The sequence below is a fragment of the Protopterus annectens genome, chromosome 4.part1 (assembly GCF_019279795.1).
Source record: "Protopterus annectens isolate FY-2018-M chromosome 4.part1, PAN1.0, whole genome shotgun sequence".
In the NCBI taxonomy this organism is placed as follows: Eukaryota; Metazoa; Chordata; order Ceratodontiformes; family Protopteridae; genus Protopterus; species Protopterus annectens.
This window is the reverse complement of record NC_056734.1, coordinates 820560208-820581352: the sequence shown is the minus strand read 5'-3', so window position 1 is coordinate 820581352 and position 21145 is coordinate 820560208. Positions and strand designations below refer to the sequence as shown.

The window sequence follows — 21145 nt, the reverse complement described above, 5'->3', positions numbered from 1 at the left end:
CTTCATGATTGAAGAGTAGGCTTGAATAAGGCTCACATACATACATATCTGCCCTTTCAGGCATCTCTGATCTGCCAGTGTGATGTCATGTACAACAAGATACATCTTTAAATATCTTGTGCAGCTCTGTTACTATGTACACCAGCATGCATGCCTCAAGAGGCTCTAAAGGCATATGCATATGGGCTGACAATTTGTCATAAAGCCCAGCAGCCCTGCATCAATAAGCTACTGGTTGGCTGGTGTCCAGTTGCCCAGCTTGGGTTCCCTGGAACAGCTCTGCTGAGCGAAAGTTAGATGTAAGACCAGTCAACATGGCAACCATAAACTAAGATTTGATACACTCAATGTAGGTTCACTGACAGTGTGCAGCTTAGAAGTGAATGACATGATGGTGAGGAAGAGGGCGGAAATCCAGACAAGATGGAAGGCCAGTGAAGTAAAGCCAGTTGACTTGGGGTCTAGAATATATTACTCAGAAGGAGGACAGGCTAGAAACAGTGTGGGAATTGTGGTGAGGGACAGGCTTTGGAAGACAGTGAAAGATATCACCTGAATAAGTAACAGGCTCATTGCAATCAGACTCCAGAGTAATGATGGGGCAGTATTCATAACCTCAGCCTATGCCTCCACAGCAGAGTTGAGATTGTGAGGAGAAGAGTGCATTCAGACAGCAATTGCAGGGCCTACTAGATAAAGCAGGATGACATGAATTGGTGTTAATTATGGGTGAAATGCACATATAGGGACAGACAGAACAGGATATGAGGACTGCCTAGGTCCACATGGGTGGATCAATAGGAATAAAGGAGAAGCCATTCAAGACATCTGTCTGGCAAATAGCTTGATGGTGCCCAACACATGGTTCAGCAAGAGAGAGAGTCACAAGTTCACACACAAGTGGTCAACATGAAACTCAGGTAGACTTCTTCCTAATAAGGAAAGGGCAATGGGGTAGAATCAGTGATTGCAAAATCATTCCCAGTGAAGCACTTGGCCCACAGCATAAATCAGTGGTGGCCACAATAAGCTGCAAGCAGTGGTCAGAGAAGGCTCTAAGGTCAACAGACACCAGGATGAAGACCTGGAAATCTAGAAGCTGACAGGAGAGAAAGCACAATAGTTCAAGAAATTATGCAGGGCTATCGCACCTCAAGAAGAGGAAATAGGTGGAGTTAAAGAAGAAAGGCAGCATCTCAAAACAGCATGTGTGTGGACTACAGAACAGATGTGGCCGAGATAGATATGGAAATAAGGTACACAAGGAAAGTTTTTGTTGGAATACAGAAGTCCAGGAAGCCATCAAAAGAAAGGAGTGTAGGAAAAAGTGGGAGACAGAAAAGATGGACCACGGTAGGAAGGAATACTGGTTGGCTAACAATGAGGTTAAGAGAGGAGTTACAATAGCAAAGAACAAGGCATTAGAGACACTCTACCAACTTCCAGAAAGTGATTCAGTAGATTTCACAAATAAACTTTATCAGGTTGCAAGACAAAGACAGCAAGATAAAGAGGAGAGTCAGATAGCCTTCATAAGGGATGTCAGAAAAACCTGCTAAACAGCCCAGAGGACATCAAAGGTAGATGAAAAGAGCACTTCCAGCACCTTCTGAATGAAGACAATCCACAGAGACTGTACTGCCCAGACTCAGCCTACAGTGAAAGAAGAGGAGGATCCCACCACAGAAGTAAGAACAGCAAAAGGAAAATGGAGTCAGGGGAAAGCAACAGGCTCGGATGAGGTTTCAGCAGGTATGACAAAGATGTTGGGTGAGATGGGGAAAAATGGCTCCTGGGGGTACTCATACAGTATGTAGAGAAAGGTGTATTACAGATGACTGGAGAATAAGCATACTAGTGCCAGTGTTCAACAGCAAATCGGACAGTCACAAATGTGGGATGTACAGAGGCATCAAACGCCTATCATACTGTATGAAAGTTCTGGAGAGGGTGATTGCTAAATGAATACGCAGAATAGTAGAAAGTAAGATGGGAGATGAGCAGTTCAGATTTAGATCAGGATGCAGCACAACTGACCTAACATTTGAAAGTGAGGCAGATTCTTGAGAACAAACTACAGACGAGGAAAGAGTCCAACTGGGCATTCCTAGACTTGAAAAAAACATATGACAAGGTCCCAGGAAAGCTGATTTGGGCAGTCCTGCAGTGGGCTGAAACCCCAGAAACATTGGTAGAATTAGTGCAGGCTATGTACAAGGACCCAATGACTCAAATATGAACAGTGTCTGGCCTCACAGAGGGGTTCCCAGTGGGAGTGGGTGTGCATCAGAGTTCAGTACTGAGCCCACTGCTGCTCATATTGGTGATGGACTGCATTAGCAAACAGGTTGGGGGAGACAGATTGACAAAGTTTCTGTAAGCAGATGATGTGGCACCACAGGCAGACTTTGAGCAAGAACTTCAACAAAGGATAGGGCAAAACTAAAGGCACATGGGATGAAACTGAGTACAGATAAGACAGCTGTAATGGCAGCAAATAAGGAAAATCAGAAGAAGCTGAGAATTGAGATAGAAGGGAAAATAGGAGAACTGAAGTCTGAATGAGGAAGTCAAAGCTAGAATCAGTGGGGATGTCACCAACTGGCACAGAGTATCAGGGGTGGTGTATGACAGAAGAATGCCAAAGATAATCTTAAATCCATAATATCAAAAGATCAAAATGTTGAAGACCACAATAATGAACACCTGAACTTGTCCCCCCCCCACCAGACCCATGTTAGCACTCTTTCAAATTGTGACACTGGTAGGGTAATTGTGTTTATGATTTTTAGACACTGTAGACATTGATGAAGATGAATATGTCATGTGTTTTCATGCTTTAACATTTTCAACTGATGGAAGGTCCAGCATCACATGACAGCATAAGGAGGATGTCAGCAGGGAGCATATGATTGTTACTGATGACAATATGCAGGTGGTGTGGTCAAACAATGCACTGCTACTGTCTACAACATGCCTGCAGGGGGGGTCATCCACATGCACCAGTATTGGGGCCCCTGAAGAAGCACAAGCAGAGCACATGGCCACAATGGAGCATGACAGTCATTCTGTGCCTTAAGGTCCCATACAGCCTCTATTTGTGTCCCTAGCCTACACAGCAACAGATGTGTGCACTTCCTTTGAGGTCAGCATGCCCACCACAGTGGAGAGTTGCCAGGGGCTGCAGCACTGCTATGACATCCAGAGTGTTATGATATGTGCAAAGCACTCAGAATCTGCCATTAGACTTGCAGGTCACTGATGCAAGTAGAGATGGCTGCTGTGCACAGCTGGAGAAGGTAAATGTGCTCCATATCTTGGGGAGGACATGCACAAACTACACAGTGACTTGGGGCATAGGCACAGGTGAACAACCACATTGCTGATGTTGCTGGCAGACAATGATGCCTCCGTAGGTGCATCTATGAGACACATTGCAACCACCATCCAGACTGCTTCCTTAGGTCATGTCTGTGGGAGGGTTTGGATGCAAGGGGTTAAGCACAAGCTCTCCCACATCAGACAACATGGAACATTGATGAGACACTATCAATGGGACCTGCAGGTACATGGCTACCACCACTGGTTGTCATTTGTGATGCCACTTAAAGGGCTAAACACATGACATGCATCCTTAGCATGTAACTGCACAGTTCCTTTGTTCTACCCCTTCTTTGCCACAGCCTTGATCCAGTCCTGCCAGAGCAAGCCTGCACAATGGATGCCAGCAATGATCACAATGTGGTAACTCAGCCTGTACACTGGAGAAAATGATTCTTGACTCTCCAACATCTCAGAATATATAGCTAACATATTCATCTCCTGTGACCCTACTCTACATTAGTTACAATTTACAAGAGCAAATGCTCATATGAGATAATGCTTTTTACCATTCGTTTTAATGAAGTTTTTTTCTGGCAGCCTTTTGTATGGAGATTGCTTTGCAGTGGGGTAAGGGAATTTGTCCTTACTACTGTGTTATGTGATCTCAGAGTTGGTATAAATACCCTCTTGTAGAGGTGTGTGGGGACTTGTCCTTTGCAACAAAAAAATCAGTTTTGCATATTCTCAACCACTTTAGAGACACTGTAAAATGCTCGCTCTTTTTACATTTGCTTTTTTGACCATTTGATATTTAATGAGATAATCACCACATTATAGTGCTGCATTTCCCCCATCATTGTGTCCTCCCACCTGAGCACTTTTCTGATGACTGTGCACAGCTCACTTCCATATCTGTGTAGGTATGGTGACAGCTGCAGCACAGTGTGGCCAGTAAATGGACTAGCGTGCATAGCTTGGGTGTGATATTGCATGCATCATTTAATTTTGTGCTGACTGTGCCATGGCCCATATTTGTAGAGCATAAACAACTCTTTGCCAGTGCTGCAATGTACTGCACCCAGCTTTATTCAGCTGTGGCTCTGCTGCTGCAAGTTTCTTCTTTGACTCCACCCAAATACTCTGCTGCTGCTGTGACTTGTGTGGCAGGTCATGCCATGATGTCCACCTATTGCTCCACTGGTTTATGCAATACTATGTTGTGAAGCATGGCACACACACACACACACACACACACACACACACACACACACACACACACACACACACACACACACACACACACACACACACACACAGCAAATACCTTGCTGCATATGTCCAAACTGTATTATACTACTGCTCCAGAGGTGTCTAACCATTGGAAGCATCCCTTCAGTAGTTTGATTACATGCTCCACTGTGTTTTGGGTTTCAGCATGGGCTAATTCATAGGATATTTTCTTTATAATTTGATGGTTGCATATGAGGATCACCAAGCAGGGCTCTATGTTATCTTTGGTGTTATCTGCAGTGGACAACACACAGCATAGGTCTGTTCCCAGCATGAATAGCACCTCTGTGTATTGTCCTACTAGCTTATAAATGTATAGCTAATAACCAGGTGATCCTGACATAAATAGAACATGCTAGTGAGACTGGTATGTGTCTCAAAGGATCCCCACAGTATGGAATAAGCTCCCCATCCATGTGAAGCAGAGTTCATCCTGGACTCTTTTCAAACGTAACCTTATCCATTGGATGGGAGATCATTAATTCACACTCAGTCTGTCCCCTATGTCTATAACAGACACAGGCAGACAGTAAGTAAAATATCTAACATAGCCCCACACACACAAAGCTTTTAACCACCACCAAACTTACATTTCACTCCTAATAGACACTCAAGGTACAGTGGGACACAACTGGGCTGGGTTGCACTGCTAAGCTTATAAAGCCTTTGGTGACCACTAGCCCATTATATATCTATGAACCTAAGAACCTATGGAAGCCCCCACAGGAGCTGCTAGCATATGTCAGAAATGTGCCATATATGTGAATTATGTGCACTACATGGATGGTACACAGGCATGTTATAAATAATACCCTGGGCATTACAGACCACTTGGCTGTTCAGGGAGTGGAAATTCTTTTTGTTTATATAGCTCTGGCTGTGTAGATGGAGTGGAGCCATGATAGCAACATGATTACAATCTGTGGCACCCATGACCTCACCAAAATGGACTGTCTTATACAAGGCCAAAATGGCATTGGTTTTCTCCTATGGTGTCTTGGAGAATCACGTATGATAATCCACATTCATCCATCCATCCACAACCCCTTTTTCCCATTTGGGGTTGGGGTGTCACTTCAACAGTGACAATCATCTAGAGTCAAGGTTTACACCACTGGGTGGCTTGACCTGTCACAGTAGTTATTCCACACCACACACTCACATGCACACTCACACCTATGACCAATTTAGAGCGTCCAAGCCACCTACTGCATGTCTTTGGAATGTGGGAGGAAACTGGAAGGGTTTAACATAGCGAGACAATTTTTAAAAAAGCAACGGAGAAAGGAAGATCTCCATTGCTTTTTTTAAAGCTATCTCGCTATGTTAAACTCTTTTAACATAACGAGACACTTTTAAAAAGCACCGGAGATCTTCCTTTCTCCGTTGCTTCCACACTTCCACACACAGCTCTGATGTACTGCGTACACTTGCGCAGTACATCAGAACTGCTGCAGAATACTGGACAGCTACGGAAGGGCAGCATGAAGGCATTATACAATGCCATTATTTAAGAAAAGTATTTTTTTTCTTAAATAATGTCATTAAATAATAGCAATAACCCACTTCTGGGTGTGGGTAATGCTGAATTTACCCACAGTTGTCTTTGTTTGGCCACTCGAGCTTCACCCTCATGACAAAACCACACCAGCCTTGGGTAAATCCAGCATTACCCACACCCAGGTGTGGGTTATTGCTTAAATAATTTACAGGGAGCAGGCAAGAAGGAATTAATCATTTATCCAAAATACAAATGAGAATATGGGCTATGACTGTTTAGAGTTTGGACCTCAGTACAGAAGAAATGGAGTTTGAGTTTGAAAGGAAGAAAGCAGACCAAATTCAAATATATACAATAATCTGAATAAAGTTAAAAGAATAAAGTGCATGGAGGTAAGTTATATACAATATTTACAGAGTATGAATTAGGTACAAGTTTGAATTTAGCAATGTAATGCAGGACAGTAAATATGGGATAGAAAGAGAAAGAAAGACATGCCTGGAGTTGGTAGGGAGATAGGGGAGATTAGGTAATGTGGCCACTGGGAAAGCATTCAATTTTTGTCTCAAAATGACCTTTAAGCTCTGAACAGAATGATGAGTAAGTAGAGAGGTCTTTGATACTTGAGGGAAGAGATTCCCGAAACTTGGGGCTGGAAATACGGAATGCATGGTAAGAGCAATGATGTCTAGTTCTGGGAAGTTACAGAAGTGACCCTGAGTTATTAAGATTTCACAGTTTGTAGGTGGAAGCTTGCCTGAATAAGCTAAAGGCAAATAGCGGTCAAGAATCTTCCCCAAGGAGCTTGCAAAGATGAAACTCTAGAAGAGGCTGGCACATTGTTGGACTTGTAGCCAAATGGCATATCTAAGGTAAGACATTGGTGCTCATACCTAGGAAAGACTGCAACAAGACAGCATATGGAATTAACTATAGTTTGAATGGTGGAAGAGTTTCTTTCACAGACAACTGCAACTAGATGAAGGTGATATTGTAGGTGAGCTAGAAGGATGCCTAACACTATGGTGTTCCTGGATGATCTTGAGAGAGAATGGGAGGGTGTTTGTCTTTTTCCATGTATGGTCCAGATTTAGATGGAAGTTAAGTGTGGTGTCATGTCAGATACTAAGGTATCTGAAGGAGTTGCCTTATTCAGTGGAATTGTTAAGGTAATCATGCATAAGAAGAGTGTGAGGATTTTTGTGGCATTTAGAAGTTAAGGAATTAATGATCTACCTGGATATCTGGCTGTCTATCTATCTATCTATCTATCTATCTATCTATCTATCTATCTATCTATCTATCTATCTATCTATCTAATCAATCCATTTATATATATTTAGCTTTCTATCTGTCATTTCTGTTTGCCAGTCTGTCAAGCTGTTTGTCTTTTGTCTATCTGTCTATCCATCTCTAAATAAAATAAACATCCCATGCAGAGGTAACTCTAGCTGTCTGTCCTATCTATTTACCTGCCTAGTTCTTTGACTATTTACCTATCTATCCATATGACTGTTTACTTAGCTAATCCACCCATATGTGTTTAAAAAAAATTGAACTACCTGGACAAAAGGCTGAAAAAATGCAAAGGTATGTTACCAAGCAACAGACTCGTCTGCCTGGTCATGTAGCCATGTGGCTTGCTATGTGTACATATGAAAGGTTCATTGTTCTCCATTATAGCCAAATAAAATTTGATAGTAATAGTATGTTAGTGTAGTTTGACAGCTACTGCATCAGTTTGACAGCTTTGAAAACGGGAAGAACACCAGTTTCTTAGTGACAGTAAAAATGTAGTGGATTTGAGAAGTGCCACTTTAGAAATACAACAGAGATGTAACACATATCAATAAAATTAACTATGTAAGTGAAATAAGTGATTATAAAAACAAGGGGATCCAGTATCTGTCTGCCTGGGATGACATGATCGACAGACCATGATGCTTTGCCAGAGATGGCCTGCACCTGTCACCTTTGAGATTCCGGATACTGGCTAAGGCTCTTGCCACCCCTATAGTGCCTTTTTTAAGCAAGGTTCAAATGACAAACTCACCACCATAACAGGTACAAGCATGCAAAATCTGAGGGTAATGCTACTCAATGCTAGAAGACAAAATGCACTCACTCAAGGCACTCCTTAAAATGGAGAACATCGACATCTGTGCAGTGACAGAGACATGGTTCAAGGCACCAGAGAGCACCCCCGCATTACCAGGATATAATTCATACCACACCTTTTGGCCACCTAACCTGGACTGAAACACTAAAGGTGGAGGCATGTCCATATTCATTAAAGATATCCACACCTCCAGGCTAGTTGCTCAGCATAATGCATCCGAGATTATCCAAGTGCAACTAACTCTGGGCAAGACTGCAATCCAAATTGTAGCTTGCTACAGATCCCTCACCATGCCTCAGGATTCCCACTCCTCATTTCTTGATACACTGGAAAATATTAGGGTACAACCTAACACCCTAATAATGGGCATTGTCAACTACCCCACCATTAACTGGGAAAACTACTCATGTACCAACTCTTTTTCTCAATGGTTTCTGGAATTCATAAATTCCAATGCCTTGGATCAACTTATCCACACTCCCACCAGGGGCAGCAATATCCTAGATCTGGTCATTACCAACATGGGCAACCGGTGTTCCACACCAGAGGTCAATACCTCATTGGTCAGATCTGACCACAAGCTAATCACCCTCTTCATCCACATCTCCGTACCCCCCCCCCATTAGGGAAACCACCGTAAAAATTTTCTTCAAAGCCAACTTCACCCTTCTTAAGACAGAAGTGGCAAACTTCATGACACCCATGCAGATGGACAATAGAGGTACGACTCCTGAATCCTACACAAATGCATTTTATAGGCACTTACATGAGTGCATGGATTGTGCAATCCCTATAAGAACCAAGATGCTATCCTCCAAAAAAAGGAGGCCAATCTGGTGGTCCACTGCCATAAGCAAACTCTACCACAGAAGAAAGAAACGGTTGCAAAAAAGACTAAAATCCCATGACACACACACACACACACACACACACACACACACACACACACACACACACACACACACACACACACACACACACACACTCTGTATAAATGTGCTAAATATGGCTTTTTTTGTTTGTAAGATGGGTGATGTCCTTCAACTCCTCCTCAGGGGCATTTATCTATCTATCTAGCTGTCTATCTTTCTATCTGTCTATCTAGCTATCTATAGCTATTTGTCTAGTTATCTGTCTGCCAAGCTGTCTATCTGGCTATCTACAAATCAAGCTAAATAAAAAAATCAAGCCATGAGGGAAGACTCTAGCTCTTTCTCTCCAAACTGTCTCTCTGTCTATTTGTCTCTCTGTCTACATATCTATCTAGCTAATACACATATATCTGTTTAAAAATATCTGTACCTTGCAGATAAAATGTTAAAATAATGCCAAAATGGTTTAGCAGACAACAGACACTTCTGTCTACTCATGTAGCCATTTCACTTGCAATTTGCACTTACATTGGGTTCAGTGCTCTGCATTATGGACAAGGGGGTTAGAAGAGGCACAAAGGTTGTACATATGTTTCCAGGCAGACAGAGCCTTTTCCTTATTTTGAAGGTCCACTACAACCTCCTACAAGAGCTCCTGAAACAATATGTCACCCCATAAGGGGGTCCCTGGGATAGCCTGGCAGAACTCCTTATAAAATTTGAACAACCTGAGCCATTCTGTCTTATGGTGGGAGACACTGCTAATTGCAGTTCTGACCTACATATGCAGTACAGAGGATATATGGAACCCCACCTTTAATGTAGAGTTACAGGCTTTGTCTAGTTCCCCCCTCATTGATATCTGTTACCTGACATCTCCCACTACAGAGGTCTGGAAACAAAAACATATGAAAAAAGTAATCTATGGTATAAAGACCTAACATGGTCAAAGTATAGATTTTTTGTCAGCCCTCTTCACATCCTTGACCTCTCTGGTTGGGGGCAACAGAAGCAGCATGCTGAGCTCTTTAAGACATATAGTGAGCAGATAGAAAGGTCATAAGAATTTACTTCAAGATGTCAGGTTTAACAGGAACAGCATTGGTACAAATGGACTGGATTATTAGGAGTGGAAGGATTCAAATCATTCGACTACCAGACAACAGACACTGTGGCTCTAACAGCAAGCTCTAAGGGAGTAATAGCTTAGGGATCCATGCTTGTCTGCAGAAGATAAGGGTTAAAGCTTTTCTGAAGGGAGGAACAGAACACAAAAGGGCAGTCCATGGAGGATTTCATGCACCTGAGGGGTTCTCTAAAGAACAAGCCTTCAGGAGAACATAAGAAGAGGATGTCTCAAGTAAAGGGACCTGTGTTTATTATTTATTTTTTATTAGTTACTTAGCAAGCTAGTTAACGTAGTTAGAGCACTGATCCACATGGATCAAACTGAGCTCAAGAGCACTGCCTGGCTAACTGACCTGCTCAGGGTCACACATAGACAAATACAGGCTAAGAGACTCAAACCTTAGATCAAGGGAAACAGCTCATGAGCAGCTCATAGCCTTAAACTTGTATGCAAAGATTCAGTAGCCAAAGGAGATGGTTGTCTCTGGCTAGCAACTGTAGACTCAGTTTTATTCCCTTTCCAGCATGGAAGGGTCAGGAAGCTAAGTATTTAGTCAACGACAAAAATCATGTTGGTCAAGCCTGCATGTGAAACAAGAATGCTGTAGACAGTTTAAGCGACCAAGAGGCTAAACAGGGGCTGGGATCAACTCTGTACCTACTAGTATGGAATGGACTTCTGACAGAGATGAAACATTGCTGAATACTGAACTGTACACTTGATAATTACATAGGTGAGACAAAATTTAATATGTGGTGAGGGCAGAGTACAGGCTGAACAAAACTCTTTTCCTTACTCTTGGATGTATGTGTCTAACTGCTTGAAAGTGTTCTCACACACTTGTATTTGTATTTTTCTAGAGCCTTTCTCCCCAGGACTCCATTGAAAATGGGCTCCTTGTGGTCCAATGGACTATCCTGGCAAACAAACTGCAAATAAATAAATAAATAAATCTTCTTTTGCACACAGAATAAGTTATTGCAGTGCAGCCATCATGTCCTAGGGCTCAAGGGCCTAGTCTCTGTGCAGGAAGAAGCAATTGCTGCACTGGTTGTTATACTCATAACAGCAGTTACTATTAGTACCCCACTTAACCCTGCATTATCTGAAGCCAAGGAGAGAATGATGTGATGATCCCACTCATGAGGACCTGAGGCCACTACAAGCATTGCAGACTCTGACTGGAGCCACTTTTTCATACTCCTACCTTGATAGCTGGATAAGCCCTTTGGCCAGTCCTTGTGCTAAGCCCCTTCATCATCTAGAGACAGTTTACACATAATAGGATATTTGAACTAATGCTTATAATTTACTTCTGTTTTGCTTTTTCTTACACCTTGTGCGTACTTCTCCTTTTGATTTCTTTGTTAATCTTTATATAACTACTTTGTAATATCAACTGTGTAATTTTAACTGTTTGGTTAATATTCTGTAACTCCTTTGTAATCTCAGCAGTATAATTTTAACTGTTTAATTGATTATTTTTTGTATTGTGGAGCTTTTCTCCCCTGGCCTCCACTGAAAATGAGTTATTTTGGCCCAATGGACTTTTCCTGTAAACAAAAAGCAAATAAGTAAATACATAAATCATTACTAAATACTGGAGATGAAAGCCTTGAATTTTGTCACAGGTAAGCTTTTACTTAAAGAGATATTGAAGATGCAATGTATGTCAGTGACAGGCAGCAGTAATCAATGTAATGATCTGTTCCAAAAACAGCAGCACATGATACAAATTAATAATATGGTTGCCAATGGTATATTGGGAAGGTCTGTGTTTCTAAACCATAAAACTCTGTGACTTTTTCAGAACTCAAGCTAGGAAGCTATAAAAAGCTGCACATGAATAGATAAAGAACTGTTGTCCAGTAAGGTCAGAAATGCCATGCATGCCAAAGGACGTATGTAACCTTGCATGGGAAATGGACATTTGTAGGAAGAATCCTCAGAGAAAGGACAGGATGCAACTTGATATTACATATACAACCAATGGCCCTTTGAAGTAAGCCCAGCTACTTAGCATACATCTAATGTGCAGTCATTGAATGCACACCATAGTTCACAATGTACCTCTTGTAGCTTAATCTCTTCAGGGCTAAGATGATTTAACACCCCACTGTTCCTGATCTCTTGTAGCTCTTGCCATAATGTAAACCCAGAGCGTGTGCCATTTAGAAGCCTGCTTCGCCGTTCTTCTCTGTTGCCCACAGGAATAATTTTTCCCGCTGTGCTGTCTCTGTCTGTTTTCTTGCTAGTGTCTGCATTCATTGAATCTTGTATCCGTCGGTCCTCTATTGCCTTTAGAGTGGATTTGTCCCAGTATTCCTGGTACAGAAAACCTGGAAGAAATGTTAAATAAATGTTTATTAATTAGCCTATAATGCACAAGCTAGATAGTTAGATCACATCAGCTACACAACAAATTTTTCTAAAGGATTCAAAAGAAAAATGTTCTATAATTGCTCATTTTTGCCTTGCAATGGGCCAAGGACTTCTGAGACTTCTTTCACCCAAAGATATGTCTGAATATATTATGAGTCATTTGTGCTGGCCATAGCTAAAAGCATATAAGAGATGGGACTATCTGGTCTGAGATAAGTGCATCAAGATGTACCAGTTTAGGAAGGAAACAAAACTGTAAGAGGCATAATAGGCATCATAGTGGGAAGACGAATGTGATATACAGACCACATAACGACTGCACACGTATATGCAAACATATATAGCAGTCAGTTATTAAATCCCTTCTGTCATTTCTAGCCATGAAGTTAGTCTTCTGTCAGGCACATGCCAGCCATTTATGAAGGTGTCTGCTGTTTTTGCAGGAAATTTTAAATGTACACCACTTTTTTTCAGAAAATGGTTTTAATGCATTGCTTAACTTATGAAACTTCTTTCACACACTGTTAAAAACTGTGTCTGGTATCTTTTTTCTTCTTTTTCTACAAAACACATATTTTGTTTGTTACTTAAAGAGATATTGAAGATATAATGTATTTTGAGTTCTAGTTTTACTCATGTCCTCATTTTTCCCCATGGATTATATTCGTATTGCCTTTACTATGCCCTTTTATCCCTTATCTAGCAGCTTCCATCTCCACAACCTTCTTCTTGGGCCTTCCATGCTGGTACTAAAAGACTCATTCTCAGTGATTCCTGATAACAATCTAGCAACATTTCTTAGATAGTCCTGCTCTCATGCAAATGTGCTCAGCACTGGCATATGCAGCAGTGATGTCACACACCAACAGTATAAGTATGTCCAGACCTTAAAGCCATCACTTTGTCCTCAGCCACAAGCAACCACACTTCCTGCAAACCAAGAACTACAAATAAATACTTGACAGCTATGCTGCTAATGAATGGGATACAAGTATATATTTGCCTGACCTACAGGTAACTCCAACAGCTGAGGCTTGATTGGGGGGTGTATCTGAAATTCAAGAAGAATGGTCCATTCAAAGATTAGCAGAGTAAAGCAAATGCATGCTGGTTATGTTCCATCTGGGATGCTCCTTGCTGTGTATGCTGGTTATGTTCCATCTGGGATGCTCCTTGCTGTGCATGCTGGTTATGTTCCATTTGGGATGCTCCTTGCTGTGCATGCTGGTTATGTCCCATCTGGGATGCTCCTTGCTGTGTATGCTGGTTATGTTCCATCTGGGATGCTCCTTGCTGTGCATGCTGGTTATGTTCCATTTGGGATGCTCCTTGCTGTGCATGCTGGTTATGTTCCATTTGGGATGCTCCTTGCTGTGCATGCTGGTTATGTTCCATCTGGAATGCTCCTTGCTGTGTATGCTGGTTATGTTCCATTTGGGATCATCCTTGCTGGATTCTGTGGTTGGGTTGAATCATAAACAGTAGAGCATGAGTGCGGAAGGATCTGAAGGACAGCCCAGCATTAAGCCTCACAAGGCTGACCTCTGAAGTATGGACATACTTAAGGAAACTCTTCTTCTGGAGTCACAATCAAAACAATAATGCTTACTAAAAGCAGGCATGGAAGACCAAGTGGCTGTGGAGGAAATGTCTGTACTGCAGACGTTGTCACACATACACTGGAAGCAGTTTTAGTTCTGGTAGAGTGACTTCTGCCTGTAGTATTTTCCAACAGATAGTTTGTCACCTGATGACATAAGATGATATAGCTGGCAATTCACTTTGAAAGTATCTGGCAACTGCAAACCCTTTCTTTTCTGTCATAAAGAAGATGAAGAGCTGGACCATTTTCTTAAGGATCTGTATTTATGGTTAGATAAAACATTTGCTGGCAGCACACATCAATCATCTAAAGGACTCTTTCTGACCACATTTCTGTCCCAGCAAAGAAGACAAGGAGATGAATAGAATGGATTAACAATAATATAGAAACTAATGTGTACAGAAATGTGGATTAGTCCTAAGAAAAATGCAGTCATTATGAAAGCCTACATAGGGCTCCTAGACATACCAGTTTGCAGTTCAGAGAAAAGTACTGCTGAGCCAGCAATGCTTGACTGTCATGAAGTTCAGGTTCATTGCAGGGGAGAGATTCTTAAAGTAAGACCTGCAGTGTAGCACTTTTTCAAGAATGTGCTTGACCAGCTAGTGCAGGGACAAAGTCCCACTTTTCAAAAGGTCATGAAGAGCAGAAATAGCTAACTCATGCATCTTGGTCATGCTACGACGGATGCTCTAGATATACAGTTATGTGAAGCAAGTCAAGATTGGCTACAAACTGACCAAGTAGGACACTGCAAGCTCCTGCTGCACCAAAATGGAGAACAATTTCCTCTTGGTGGTGCAGTCCTGTTGAGTGGAAAGCTCCCTGGTAGCTTCTGTGACTTCTGAGTCTCCCTACCAGGAGGTCCAATGAGATGAGAAAGTCTACAGCAGTAACGAGGCCCTGTGGTTACCTTAATAGTGGGGAACACCCTGGACTAGGCGTGTCTCTTGCACTGCCAGGGACCTCAGAGCTGAAATGCCCCATGGGGAAATGAGAATTAATACTGGTGTTTTTTCCCTTTGAACTTTGTAGTGAAATGAGGAATCGGAAGAAATGTGTACGATGCATACAGGAATCTCCCATTCCACCAAATGAAAAATACTTCCACTGCTGCCTTGCCTTGCCACAGTGCAGCTGAGGAACAGAAAACAGAATACCTTCACTCCAGCATTGAATAGGCGGGCATCTCTGTGATGCCCATTTTCTGAACACTCTGACCAGACAGAATCTCAGCCAACAAGATAGGAGAGAATTAGAAGAACATATTTAGGAGTTTACCGGCTTTTTCCATTCCCCATGTGAACTACTGAGTAACAGTGAGTGAGAGAGAGAGAGAGAGAGAGAGAGAGAGAGAGAGAGAGAGAGAGAGTTACTTCTGCCCATGGCACACTGCCAAATAAGCACTGCCTACCTGTATCTTTGCTTCTTTATATGCCTCATGATAAATTGGTTCTCTGACCAAACTAATAGTGGGCAAAAAATGGCTGTTTCAAGGATTTTAAGGCCAGTAAGATTCCCTGGATCTTGAACTGCTTGATGTTGAGCCCCCATTTCATAAGTAGAACACACTTCACATAGCATGTGAGTTCCTAGATGAGCTTCGCAGTAAAATTGGTTAGAACTAATCACCACTCTGGGGCACATGAAAGAGATCTGAAAAGGAGATGATTCAGGAGCATTTGGTAACTGTAACCACTAAGACCTCACAGTCCACTGCAAAACCTGCATCTGCAATGATACAACGGGCACCATGAACAGCATGGCTGCCATCAAGCCCAGAAGGCACAATAGAATCTGAGTTTGGGCCTTGTGTACCAACCTCATCCATGATGGTCATGAATTTGTGGGCCTTTTCCAAGCACAGGTATAATTAACACTGGACAGTATCCACTTCTGCACATAAATAACAGTCCTCTAAGAGGGAGTTATTTCAGTAGTATACAGGTTTTGGCCCAGAGTACTTCTTAAATGACCAAGAATTGACAAACAGACCAAACAATAAAAGATACAGAGGGGGGAACAATAGATGCAAATGGCTGATTCCAGCTTTTTCACCCCACGGAGAAGGAGTTGTATGGATCAAGCCAAAGAAACACCATCTGTGAGATGAAGTGAAGAGCTACTCTTTCAGAAGGTACTTTGGAGAGATTATGCCCTCAAAGGGTCCACAGCAACTCAGTGGAATTACGTGGAATTATAAAAATTATGTATCAACATTACATCAGTGTAGCAGGGACTGTACCACTCTGTCCTGCCAATAGATGGGTTGTTATGAAGTAACCAAAAAATCTTGTAATTTCAACTTACTGATGGCTATAATCCCTTGCTCTCACCTCCATCACCATAGGATTTTGGGAAGAAATTATGTTTGCCTACAGAAGAGTGAAGCATCTTCCTATGTAGAGCCCAAAAAGACATCCACCATGTCAAGTGACACCACTCAAGTACCATGAGGCAGCAGGGGCATGAGGTCCTGAAAGAGTCACCATATGAAAGTAAATGCAGCCTATGTGCTGGCTGAAATCACTGGGGTTCACAGTGGGGCAGAAACCATCCATCTTCTTTGGGACCAGAAACAGATGGACGTAGAAGACAACCTCTACATCTCCTTTCATCAGTAGTCTTGGCCTGTACCAGGAGAAATGATGAGACCATTTGGTTCTTCACCATGGCTATTTTTAGGGGATGACCTGTGGTATTCAATTTATGCCCTTGGGTGTCCATATCTCTAATCCATGGGTCCCTCGTGATGTCTCTTCAGGTTAAAGCAATCTTGGAGAACTGAACCCATACTGGCAGCTTCACACCATACTCAGGACTGCAGCAGCTGGGCTGGTGGACATATCTTCTTGAGAGACTTAGCTAGTACATTGATAGGCAAGACATCATCAGATTTAGTAATGTTGCTAAACAGCCCATATTTATAATGAGACATTATTTGATCAGCGAGCTAGTAACCTTGCTTTCAATGCACTCTTAATGGATATGGATTCATTCAGACCTGGTGCTTCTGTTACATTTAACAAAATCTGTCAATATGGCATCTTTCATCTCTAGCAGTGTACTAGTATTCACATGTGTCATCTTGTATTGAACATTATCAAGGACCTTTTTGGGCTCTACCTCTATTCCATATTCTCACTGATACATTTATATAATGGATCAGTCTCCACCCTTCTTTTAATTTCTGATAGATGCTGACTTGTTCCGTCCTTAAACTTCCTATTGTCTGGCCCACATAGAAGAAAAAACATTTTTTTCACACTGCACAATACACAATGTGTAGCTTTACTATCATGATAATGTATACTTCTATATATTTTTCTCATTGCTAGATGTCTAAAGTTATACACACATTGCAATTACAGCACATAAAGTTACCATATTTCTTACACTTCTTAGGCTCAATTACGTACTCATCATTCATGGAACACAACAAATGTTTCAAATTCAGGCAATATTTAAAGGATGTATCATGCAATATATTTCTAATTTTGGTGCTACAAATAACAGAAGCTAATTCGTTCTCATAAGGATTTTCCCCCCTCAGTCTATACCTCGGGTGTATTTTAGGTATATGTGATATTATAAGAAGAAACTGGACTGAATAGGTAGATATAGCCTGCTTGCCTGTTCCAGTAGGAGGCTGAAGGGCAAATTTTGGGGTATATCTCCTACAAATGGACCTCCAGTGGAGACAGTGGACTGGGGGGGGGTGTTGGTGACATGAAGGAGAAGGGTAGGGCTGCCTGAAGGACTAGGTTTTTCATGGAAACAAGTGAAGGCTCAGCACTGCACCCATTGCATGCCCCACTCCCAGGCATTTACGTGGCATCAGAGGGGATAAAAGAGAGAAAAAAGATGGCTACCTGGATGAAGGTTGTCCCCAGATTGATATAGCTTAGTATGGAACAATTGGCTGGAGTAACTTATGATCAACTAGATGGGAACCAAAAAAAAATACTGAGTGCATGAGTAGCTCAAGCTGTAGCACTTAGCTTTGGATGCGTAAAGCTCAGAAGGTTTGGAGTTTGTTCTCACTGCAGTTCCTTGGATTCATGTTTAGTACTAAGACTGCAGTGAAGCATAATGGTGGAGGTGGAGGGGGGACACACTCTACTGTCATACAGTTTTTTGGCTGAATCAAGGCCACAACTGCCAGAAATGGAAGTAATGCTCAGTTGGATGTAGAACATACCATGGCACTTACTGAAAAAGATAGAGCTAAGATATGGGATTTTTATTAACAAAATTGTCATGCATTTTTAAACAAAACATATCTTTAAAACAAAATCTTTTTCTTACTTATCCCAAATGAAAACTGAACTATTATAGTCTTAAACAAACAGCCAATAGATTAGCCACAATTCTTTATAAATGCTTACATTTCTTTATTATCCACCTTACCTGTCACTTCTGTGTTAAATTTCATGTTATACAAGAAAACAACATATCTTTCTACTTGAATTTATCGAACAATACATATAACCACCTTATCATAGCCTTCTTTTATTATGTCCTTTTTATCTCAGCAACCAAGATGAATCATTTTTCACATCAATAAATCCTAGTATTGTCAATTTCAGTTGACATTTACATCCCATTTACACTCTTTCACATTCCAAACAGATGTTTTACTACATTTTTCATAATAACACATTCTCTCTTCAAAGGTATTCTGTCATTGTTAAAAATAAGTGACCTGCTAGATAAATTTTAAAGGTCTGATTTATTGTATTGAATTTTGTTATGGACCTTTGTAATTAGTTATATTTTTGTTATGTTTCTTGTTATATGACTTTGTACATCTTTGTTTTCATACATTTTAATTAAAAAGGGTGGTATGTCGTCAAGTTTCTTTTTTTGCATATTTTCTTCTGTTTTCTTATTATTTGTCATCTTTTTAAATATATATTTTTTAATATTCATCTTAAGGATACTTCATCCATTTCCTGTATAGCATCTCTTTGCTCTATTTTTAAAGTATTCATTCCTCATCAGAGAGTCTCCTCATTTGTTTCCATTTTTTATTTTCTTATATTTCTCTGATGGTAATAAGACTCATTATGTCTCTGTCTTAATATTTTGTTATTCTTCCTCTTCTCCCAGATGTCTTTATGATTTTTTTCTTTTAGCAAAACCAGTAAGTAATCATTATGTTCGACTCTTTATTTTCTATCTAAAAAAGATGCCCACAGATAGATAAACAATGTCTTCTGCTCGCTGACCTCTCTTCTTTAACCTTCCTGCATAGAACACCTTTCTTAGTTAGGTTCAGTAGCTGCATGAATCTAATGGACACCACTAATATATGTAACTAGACCTAATAACACAGTGTTGAGTAACATCATTTTATCAACATCACGTAGGTACTTTATAATTGGCAAAATGTCTTCATGTTTTTTTGAAGAACTTTCCACACTCCTCCATCAGTACATTTGTCTTCCAAAATCTCAGTCCTATGATTGCAAAACCAATTTGATCCAGTTTCATGTACTAGACTGCAATAAACATCACTGTCCACCTGTACCTTAACTTGGTTTAAATACTGTCTCTTATTTATTTATTTATTTGTGATCATTTTCAGTTTTACCCCTGTTGAATCTTAGATCTGCCAAATTATAGATGTGGCCTTTTTCACAAATCTGATATTAGTGGTACTTATACATATATTTTTATATTTTTATCTTGTTGATACATCAATTGTTAAGCTATTTATTATATATATTTATTTATTTATTCTTTTTTACAATAAAAGACAACTTTTTGATATAATTGTACATATTCCATACAAATTTTAAGAATTGTGGTGGTTCTTTATACATTTTGTACATTTCATTTAATTTATCTCTTAGAATTTTAACAGTTAATAGTTGTATGTTTTTAAGGTATCAATTATACTTATTAACCAATTAAGGGGAAAGGTATAAAATGTATGAATGTAGACATGTTTAACATTATGTCTGAAGAAGTCTGAGGGATACTTGGATGAAAACGCCTTGTTCAAATTCAGCGTTTATGTACTGTGATTAAAAGCATTGATTCTACGTGCAGCGCTTTCATTGTCCGGTTTTTGGTTATTCAGATTCCTAATTCACTACCTTTAATTTTTCAGCCAGAAAACTGCAAAGATGTTTGTCATCTTGTTGGACCAAAACATTTGCCTTAAAATCCATCCATGTAATTATTTCCTAAATTGTCAGTAGGGGATCCTGGAAATACAACACTGGAAGACATAATAAACCTCTATGAAGTCTAACGTTCTGGGGGATCCATTCTGAGACCAAATACAGGGTATAAGGTTGTCAGACAAGTAATCATGCCAATTTCTAACAAGGCCGCATAAACCAGTTTAAGTTAGTCACTTGAAATAGAACCGGAAATAAAACTTGTTGGTATCTGCTGCCTTGCTATTCTTTCATAAAATCTATTAAATTCACCAAGTGTGGCAGTCAGAAGTTCTCTCAAAAGAGCTATGGACTATTTATTTAAAAAGTGTAATCAGAATGTTGAGTTTTACTACCTTACTATGGAAGTCTATGTGAGTTAGCCCAATTCCCTTGGCAAAGCTTGGGAGAGTGAAGAGATCACAATTGACTTTTGGTTTGCCTCAGTCCTGTATGACATTAGTTAATAGCTTTTTAAGACTTATACACATTGTTGAGGAGGGGGATAAGAAATGTCCTGTGAGGCATAAAGAATCAATGGGAGTGCAACCCATGAAAGAGCATGTGTTTATGGGAGGTCCAATTTCTTTACATTTTCAAATATAGGCGTTCACTTTAATAAATATCTCATTATATGTGTATGACAAATAAGGTACCAATTCTGATGCCTAAATACTTGAACTGATAAGGTCTAAGGAGAAAAGGATACAATTGTGTCAGGTGCAGAGTATGTAAAAATGAATCCCAACTACCTC

At 40.6% G+C, this 21145-nt stretch overlaps 1 protein-coding gene across 1 annotated transcript in view; it reads right to left on the bottom strand.

Moving 5' to 3' along the window:
- Positions 1-21145, bottom strand: part of NGEF (neuronal guanine nucleotide exchange factor) — a 760193-nt gene that overhangs the window by 263171 nt on the left and 475877 nt on the right. Inside the window, exon 6 of the mRNA XM_044070587.1 lies at positions 12306-12574. Coding sequence (XP_043926522.1) covers positions 12306-12574 — 269 coding nt within the window. The remainder of the gene's footprint in view (positions 1-12305; positions 12575-21145) is intronic.